Source organism: Papilio machaon, chromosome 25 (assembly GCF_912999745.1).
Source record: "Papilio machaon chromosome 25, ilPapMach1.1, whole genome shotgun sequence".
Taxonomy (NCBI): Eukaryota; Metazoa; Arthropoda; class Insecta; order Lepidoptera; family Papilionidae; genus Papilio; species Papilio machaon.
In genome coordinates, this window is record NC_060010.1 from 2,893,491 (window position 1) to 2,902,875 (window position 9,385).

General features: G+C 32.6%; 1 protein-coding gene across 1 annotated transcript in view; it reads left to right on the plus strand.

Moving 5' to 3' along the window:
- The window catches only part of LOC106711007, a 39,490-nt gene extending 32,310 nt beyond the window's left edge, over positions 1-7,180 (plus strand). The window contains exons 2-7 of the mRNA XM_014503219.2: positions 3,222-3,430; positions 4,122-4,257; positions 5,696-5,829; positions 6,112-6,227; positions 6,386-6,489; positions 7,017-7,180. Of these exons, the coding sequence (XP_014358705.2) occupies positions 3,222-3,430; positions 4,122-4,257; positions 5,696-5,829; positions 6,112-6,227; positions 6,386-6,489; positions 7,017-7,117 (800 nt within the window). The 3' untranslated portion in view covers positions 7,118-7,180. The remainder of the gene's footprint in view (positions 1-3,221; positions 3,431-4,121; positions 4,258-5,695; positions 5,830-6,111; positions 6,228-6,385; positions 6,490-7,016) is intronic.
- Positions 7,181-9,385: the final 2,205 nt, after the last annotated feature.

A 9,385-nucleotide genomic window follows, 5' to 3' on the forward strand; every position in this document is an offset into this window, starting at 1 on the left:
GTCAGCAATTGCAAACCATGATGGAAAAGCTAGCGGCTAAACAACCTAGGCTGGTCAATCGCTCCACGCCACCGCTGCTTCACGACAACGCTAGACCACACACTGCGCAACAGACGGCTACTAAATTAGAAGAGCTTCAATTGGAAAGTCTAAGACATCCTCCGTACTCCCCGGACCTTGCTCCAACAGATTACCATTTTTTTCGAAATTTGGATAACTTCTTGCAAGGGAAAAAATTCAACTCCGATGGGGCAGTCCAAATCGTCTTCAAATATTTTATTGATTCCCGTCCGACTGGTTTTTTTAGTAAAGGGATCAATGAACTACCTATGAGATGGCAAAAGTGCATAGAAAATAATGGTTCATACTTTGATTAATTAAATATATTATATTAAAAAATATTCGACTTTTTGTTCCTCCCATACAAAACGCCAATTTCATATGTAAGGACCTAATATAAGCATCTATTCCATTGGTGGTCGCTTGCTTATTTCCCACTTTATAATATAACAAAAAAAAAACTGTACATATATGATAAGAAAACGTAGAAGTTGCGATCCCTGAGAAACCTATTAGTTCCATTTTCTTAATCCAAAAAATAATTAAAGTCGTTATAAATATAATATCTATCATGTAAGCATGTCGTTTTTTTCCGACACAAGACAGCCCTAATTTATCTTTCTCACACTCGAATGGTTTTTACGCAACTAAATGATTCACTCCATTAACTTCCTGCTCTAACAATGTAATGATAAGATTAACCTAATTTGAAAATTGAAGTACTTCCAGCAATAAAATTTTGTTAACCTTTTACAGTCTGTGGAAAGTGGAGAGATTAGTGTGATTAATTTTAAAGAGTGATTTAATTTGCAATGAGTCATTTAACTATTAGAAACTGTAAAAGTTGATGATGAAAACAATAATTGTTGCAGACTGTATTCAATAAAAAGGTATAGTTCAACAAGACATTGACGGTACCTACAAGTTTTAAGGGTTGCCAGTGAGCAAAACTGTCCTAACTTCTTTCGAAAGTCGTCCCCGTTTGCAACTCTAAGCAATTGATTTGAAACTTATGACCTGAGTCCTCGTAGTAAATCCTTTTTATTTAAATTGACACATCCAAAAAAAATTGCTAATTAACAATCATAAGATCAAGTGTAATATTTTTTTGGAATTTCGAAATTATGAGAATGGCAACTTTAAACTGCGCAGCTGCTGCTCCCTCAGTGGTCAAAGTAAGAACCTGTCGAGTTGTCATTATTAGTTCACATATTTTCCGTCTGCCACAAGATCCTTGTCAAACTGTACTAACGGTATTAATGACGAAAATGACATAATGCAAAGAGCAAAACATTAATAACTACAAAATCTATTAAAAGTACAAACTGACAAGGATTATTATTTTCTTTTGACCATAAAATGAATAAGTAAAAAATAGACTGAATGTAGAATAAGGAATCTTTGGAACGAGTTCAGAAAACAAATCCGGACCGACACTAGATTTCATGCCAAAAATATAACACACTTTTGGAGCTGTTACAGATTACGAGTAAAAAAATTTACGAGCGTAGTATCGATAGAATAAAGAAAACACGTCAATATGACTAACATACTTTGACCTTTAATAAAAGGACCTGACGCGCCCCTCTGTCAGATATAAAACGAACAAACGGTTATTCATTTGCTTGCCTGTATAGTTGTTTTGTTTAAGACTGTGTGTTGAATCAGTATACGTTCATAAAGACGTAAGTGTCAGCATGATATGGACATGTGAATTTACGTATTTAGTTTTGGTTTAACTCATTGGTGGCTCTTTGCGCAGTCCAGTTCTCTCTAATCAAACCTAACATCCGAGTCAAACCAACAGCTATCAAGAGCGTGATCGCGCATAAAACATGTTACGTTCTATCAGAATTAAAATAATATTGATCCGCAAACGCTAGGATTTACCAAATAGTATTCGATTTGAACAAACAAACCATAAATTGGGAGATTTTAAAAGCTTTTATCTTTTTGTTTGCTCTTTTGTTTGTTGCAACGCCATGTTGAATTTGGAGCTTGATATCGCTGTTAAAACACTGACAAATAACATTTTAATTGTATATTTTTAATAAGATAATTTTAATGATAATTATGTAAATAGTAATGAGTACTTCTGTTTGACAAATAGTCGACATTTTTAGATATTGATTATGTCTCGCTCTCTTTTGTCATCTATATGTATAAAAAAGTCGTGTTAGTTACACTATTTATAACTCAAGATCGGTCGAACTGATTTAGCTGAAAATTGATGGGGGGGTAGCTTAGAACTAGGAGACGGACATAGGAACTTTTTTTTTTATCTTGTACTTTATATACACCATCTCATTCATGTAACGAAATGTGAATGGCTTATCGTGATACGTAGGTACTTGGAACTACTTTACCGTCTAATTAATACAATCAATATGAATGCAGAAACATTAATAAAAATTTATATCCATCGGATCTCACAATTAAATCAGATTAAAATAAATTGTCTAATATAAAACTGAAAAGAAACCCGGGAAGCAATTAATAAAAAGGATAACTCTAAGGTTTCTTAATCAGAACTTCTAAATCTCATCAAAGTTACAACAAAACTCTTTTGGACCGTCTAAACTGAGTAGCAGGCAATAATAAGTTACAAAAGTATTAAGAGTCCCAGATTTGAGGGAGAAACGGCGATAACAGCATAAATGTCGTTTATCGTTACGACCAAACTTCTAACGAGCTGCCATAAACTGGTTATTTACTTTCTTCACCTCCGTAAGAAAGGTTGCAAGGTAAGATATTTTGTATGGACATTATCTTACCTGTTAAAATAAGTTATCTGTTATAATAGTATCAAAAATTAAATTTTCGATAATAAAATAAGAAATTCAAAGTATTTGGTATTTGCTCGACATTTTTATGGTTCTCTTACTCACAAAAATGTTCAGAAGTTTTTGATAACATTGCCATCTTTTGACAAATTTTAAAACTATATTAACTTGGATTTTAGTTAAATTTTTTAGTTAATTTAATTTAATAATAACAGTAGATATGTTCTTAACATAAACTTAATCACGTACCATATCGTTAAAACATGTATACTCATATTAGACCCATATGCACTTTTGTTGATAGAAATATCCGCCATCTGCGACGTTAGACGTTATAAGACGTTGTTTCCATTGATTTTTTAAATATATTGTCTGCAGGTACGGCGAACACTCTCAAATCTCTGCAAATACACGTCCCTAGAGCCATTCTAACTGGCAGGGACGCTGAGCTAATGTGTACTTACGAGTTGGAAGGAGCACAATTGTACTCCATACGATGGTACAGAAACATGATAGAATTTTATCGATATGTGCCAAAGGAATCGCCGGCTACAAAAGTCTTTCCCGTGGCGGAGATAAAGGTCGATGTAAGTATTAATGCTCTTTATATATTGCATAACAAGATGTTAGCTATCTATTCCACTAAGCAACTAGCCGTGCGACTGTGGCTGCGTGCAACTGCTATTTTACTTTGTTCATAAAAATGGCATTCGTGCGACTAGTCGAACCTGTTGAAAATGTGTTTTAAAGCAACCTTTTCTAGAAACAATTTACATAACAAAGTATTAACAAATCCTTATCTAATATATTATATCATTTGCTGGATACTGCTTTTTGCAACAAATTATTTTCCATAATTATAAAAAAATGTAAAATACAATCTCAGAGTCTTTTTTACTTTAATTACTAAGGCACTCTGGAATAAACACTTTCGAAGTGTATAATTATGTAATAACCACTCGAGTGTTTCTTAACCTCAACAATTAAATTGTTATAGCGTTTCTACCTTCGAGAATTATGCCAACATAAATTGTTAAGACACTTTGAATGGCTCACTTTTTTACTCGTATTCTCATTTTAAGTTCAGTTTATTTGCCGACGTTTTTAATAATCCGACTCAAGATGTATTAATAATATATGTGATTAAGAACATCATTTATTTTATTTATAAGGATACATTTAATAATTTCCTAATAGTACACCACTATCATCATTAATTCTACAAATCTAAAATTGTAATAGCACAATTGAGGTTTAACAAATATAATTATTGAACAGGTTGCCGCTTCAGACCAGAATCGAGTGGTGCTCACAGAAGTCGACAGAACATTGACTGGAGAATACCAGTGTGAAGTATCTGCAGATGCGCCTTTGTTTCATACAGATATCAAAGCTGCAGAAATGGTAGTTGTAGGTAAGATATTGTAAGTTTTTCTTATGATAGATGCTAAGAAAAATCCAACTGTTTACTTAATGTTAAAATATTCCGTGACTTAGATAGTGAAGACGCTTTGCTAGATTTTATGTCTAAAAAAACGATAACAGTGGTAGACGCCAGCAACAACAACATCAGTTGCACGAATTGGTCGGCTCGCCCGGTGATATACCACGACCACACAGAAGACAGACGTGAAGTGGAAGTAATTCCAAATACAGTCTGATGAGTGTGGTGCCTGAGGCCTAATTTTAGTCCTCTTTCCCTTCCCACCCTTTATCTTATTAGGAAAGGGATGTGGATTTGATGGAGGAGGAGATGTATAGGAAGGTTAAATATTCTTTTTTTGTGCGTCTCCTCCTTCGTCGATTGAGGGTAGGCAACGCATCTGTAATTGCGAATGTCTATGGGCAACGGTCGCTTCGCCATTTCGGCGAATTCATGTGGCCGCTTGCTCGTTTGCCACCTTGTAATATAAAAAAAACCATAGGTAACGAAATTTAGAAAATACAAGGATAAAAAGGGTGTTAGACCTACCACTACCCCCTAACCTAAAACGTATTAAGAACGACATGTTCAATAGTTGGAAATTTTTCTGATCTTAAATTTAAATAAAAGTCAGAAAATTTTAAAAGTTAGAGCCGACACAGCCCCGATATTACTCTTCTTTCTATGAAACCCTTTATTAGAAGCTCTGAAATATTGCATATCAACACAGCTGGCGTTAGTCGAGACATTTTGTAGAAACAAACGGTCGGCCCGAATTCAATCTGCTTCAGTGCTTTGTTTTCTGTATTGCCAAATTAATTCTCTACGAATAACTTATTTATTTAAAAACATTTTTCACTTTAGCAATATAATTAGAATAAGTAAATAAAATGTTATCCATTCAATACTTCAAATAAAGTTAATCAAGTCTTATTAATATCAAAATTATATTGACATTTTCTTTATTTAAAATAAGCAACGATTTATAGTAAAATTATAAATGAATATATGGTCCAAAAAACAGAATTGAATTTTAAGCACATTCAGTAACGAAAAGAGCAGAAAAATCAAAATCAGCTCCCTCGTATTAAATTTCATAACGTTAATTAATCAGAAATATCATGGAAAGAATATTTCAAACATATTTCCTTCAAAATATTGGTTTAAAAAAAAACATGCTGTTAGTTTACATTTTACATGATCAAAATAACGTGATATTTATTTTAATTTCAGTTAATCATGTTTGATTAAAATGTATATTTAAAAGTTACAATATCAACATTTCAAGTGCGTCAATCGTGCAGTGGATTCAGCACTGAACTTGTAATATAGAAGTCCTATGTTCTATCCCAACAATGTAACATAAGCTAGAAGAAGCCTTCGTATGAAGTAATGTTATTAACTGACGACTATATCGTTATTGTTTTAGAGCCGCCGTTACTAAGTCCCAATGTAACCGCTGACCGCGTGTCCTACGTCGGCGGGGATCACATACGAGTAAACTGCTCATCCCCGCCATCCCTACCCGCTGCCAATATCACTTGGTTTGTCAACGAACAAATGGTAAGCACTTATTATGAAAGTCCTTTATTCTATAGAATTCAAATTCATCTGCACTGAGTATTATCGGAGATAGCAAAGGAGGACTATACTATCGTCATTTTTTGGATCATCAATAAATCTGATAAAAGAATATTTTCTGCAACCCTGAGTTGCTCTGTACGTAGCCACAATTCAAACAACCATTTACACTTACATCTTGATCATTATTATTTCAGTTTAACAAATCTACGGCAAATAATTATCGTTCCCTAGGAACTAATGAAACAGTATTTAATTTTTTAGGTGCCAGGATTCACAGCGAACCATGTGTTCAACTTTAGTAACGGCTTTGCTTCAAGCTTAGCTACATTAGAACTGGAGGCCACTGCATTATCGCCGGTGCCTACGCTTATGATTCGGTAAGATTGATAGAAGCATACAAATCAACCAACTATATAAGCTCCTACCAAAGAAAGCATGTTTTTTCAATACTTTCTGCTTTAATTTGAAGTTTCCATTTATTCATTAGCTTACGGTATAGCTTCTTTTTTTATTTTAACAAATCTTTTTATTTCAGATGTGAAGCATCAATATTCGATATATGGAAAGCAACTAGTCACACTATTGTGTTGAGGGAACGTAGTGCAAATCCTGCTTCTGCATTAGGAAGAAGTTTTACAGGTAACTCAATTAATAAATAAAGTTGGCTACTATTTCCGAAAGCGTCGATGGCTCACTGGTAAAGCACTTGTGATCCTGGTTCTATGAAGCAGGTCCTGGGTTCAAATCCACCATGTACCAATGTGTCTTTCGATTTTCGGTTCTTACGGTAAAAGATGATGATGATGCAACCTGTACATATCTGAGAAGAAATTCGAAGATATGTGTGAAGTCAACCTGCAGTTGGCCAGCGTGGTTGACATGTCACCCCTAACTTAGGGTAAGCTCCGAGCCCCTAAGTGCGGACGTATAGTGAGCTGATGATGATGATGATTTATTCCTGAACTTTGTGATATTCGTAAAAAATCAGCTCCTTCTCAGATCATCCTTTTTATATGAAAAGGGGATACGATCGCCCTATGATTATCGACTTCGACTTCCACGGATATCCTCGGTACTAAAGGAACTGCACATGTAAATTTTGTGATTCGGTCATTACTATAATATTAAAAATCTAAGAAAGTCATGTTCCTTTTCTATTGTTCTAGGAGCAGCTACTGAAACTTGTCTACCAACAATTGTGATGTTACTTTTACAAATTCTACTGCAGTTTTTGATGCAAAATTATACAGAAACATCTATAAGATAGCTGACTTATAATCTGTATACAGTTGTTCTTTAATGGTTATTGTTATAAGTGAATATATTATTGGTACCAGCACGGATCTTGAACATTCAATTTAATCCTTGCAGAATTAAAACTATTGGTTAATAAGGATAATGTGAAAAAGTCGTTTTTTTTTGTTTTTTTTTAAAACTTGTTAATGTATGTTTTTATGTACAGTTTTGTATATAAGTAAATTTCATTGTGTTCCATTTCTAGTGATGAGTCATTAAATTTACTGATGTCTATTGATCCGTGAGCCGATCGGCAACGTGGGAAACACCCAAATGTACAACTATTTTAAATTATAAAAGGGGGGGAGGGGAGTCTTATAAATGTGAACAGCTATGACAAATACGGGGATAGGTTCAAAAAATTATGAAATTCGTGTAAAATAATTTTCGAATGGTCGCTTATCAATACCAATAGTAATTCATTTTTTTTTATTTACATGGACAGTTAGCTAAAAAACATTGTATTATGAAAGTACTGAGTATATAACATCCATGCTGGTATCTCTTTTTGTATATGTGTAGAATATTCAGGGTTTTAAACTATTTGTAATAAATATATAATAATTTTACGTCATCAATTTATTTGTTTTTGTTTTTCTAGTTCATTCTTTTGTCATCTAGTCCGTTTGACACATTCAATTTTAGTGCGTCAAAATCATTTACTACTATTTATACTACGAGTAAAAGCGAATGTAACATGTTTTTTTGTAATAAATATGAAATAAAATAAATGTTTTGGCCTAATCTATATTTGGAAAGTAAGAAAATATATAACTTAACAGTGATGAATATTAAAACAGACAATTTTCACTGGCCTATTGTTAAAAAAATAGTTGGAGGAAAAAAATGCGAACTAAAAAGGTCTATATTATTTAAACGTGCAACAGAAACCGAAATGTTAAATTAATTTTGATTGGAGATTAATATATTAATTAAAGATAAGGATGTTAGTGCTAAAATTAGTCGTAAGAAATAATCCGTAGCTAAATCATAACGCTAATTGTCCATTATCGTAACACAACAACAAATATTCCCAACTCACTCATTCTGTTTAAAAATGACAGATATAGCAACAATTTTCTCATACTTGTTTTATATTTGAAATTTACGGTAACGAAGTATTAACAGTAACTAATTTTTCCCTTACAAAAAAAGCCATAATGTTAAATAGACTGAATATTTAGAACAATCCTTTTAATATATATGTTTATGTAAAAATATTAGCTTGTAAATATTACTGAAATATATTATTAAGCGAAAAATAATAACCACTACAGTGATACTTGTATTCATATATATTGCTATCTCATTCATTCTCTTTGAAAAAAACAGAGACAACAAAAAGCATTAATACAAGTCTTTGCAGTGGAATTCTATCTTAATATTGTTGTAAAATAAAGTTTCGCAGCTTATTTGATGATTTTGTTGTATATCGTCAAATTCTTTGTCTATTATTTCTTTATTTCCTATTAAATATATTATCCGTATACTTATATTTATTTAGCTATGAATTATTTTATTATGCCTAATATTAAATCATAGTAAATGTATGTAAAAATATTGTTATCTTTTGTTCCTTTAATTATTCGATTAAAAACTTGAATGGGGCTGTGTTAAAAGATAAATATAATTTAATACATAAAACATACATTAATTTTATTTATGTGATATATTATGTGATGATGTAGTGAATTCTCACATTGATGTATGGAAGTAAGAGTTGTGTTTGGAAGGATAAGTATGTGAGTAAAATTAATGCAGTGGAAATGCGATCTTTGAGAAGTATGTTTGAAGTGACCATGCATGATAGAATTAGAAGTCGTGCTATAAAGGAAGAATGTGGTTTAAAATAGGATATTGTAAATAGTTATGCTTAGATGGTTTGAACACGTTGAAAGAATGAACGAAGGAAATTTATGGCACGCATGTGAGCGGCAGTTACCGTTCAGATAGATGATATTTAAGAAGGTCGGTATTAAGAGCATCCGAAACCAAGTACATGTATGCGTAGATGTATGAATGTAGAAGCAAAAGAGGTGTGTCAGGACCGCGCCAAATGGCGGTACGTGATCTCTGCCTACCCTTCTGGGTTACGGGCGTGAGTTATGTTGCTGTTGTTATATGTTGGTGTGTTAATTGTTTTATACATAGGTAATTAATGAATCATAATAGATGCTTGGATATACCATTTAGACAAAGGTTTTTCTATATACTATATTAATTTTGTGTTACACAAATT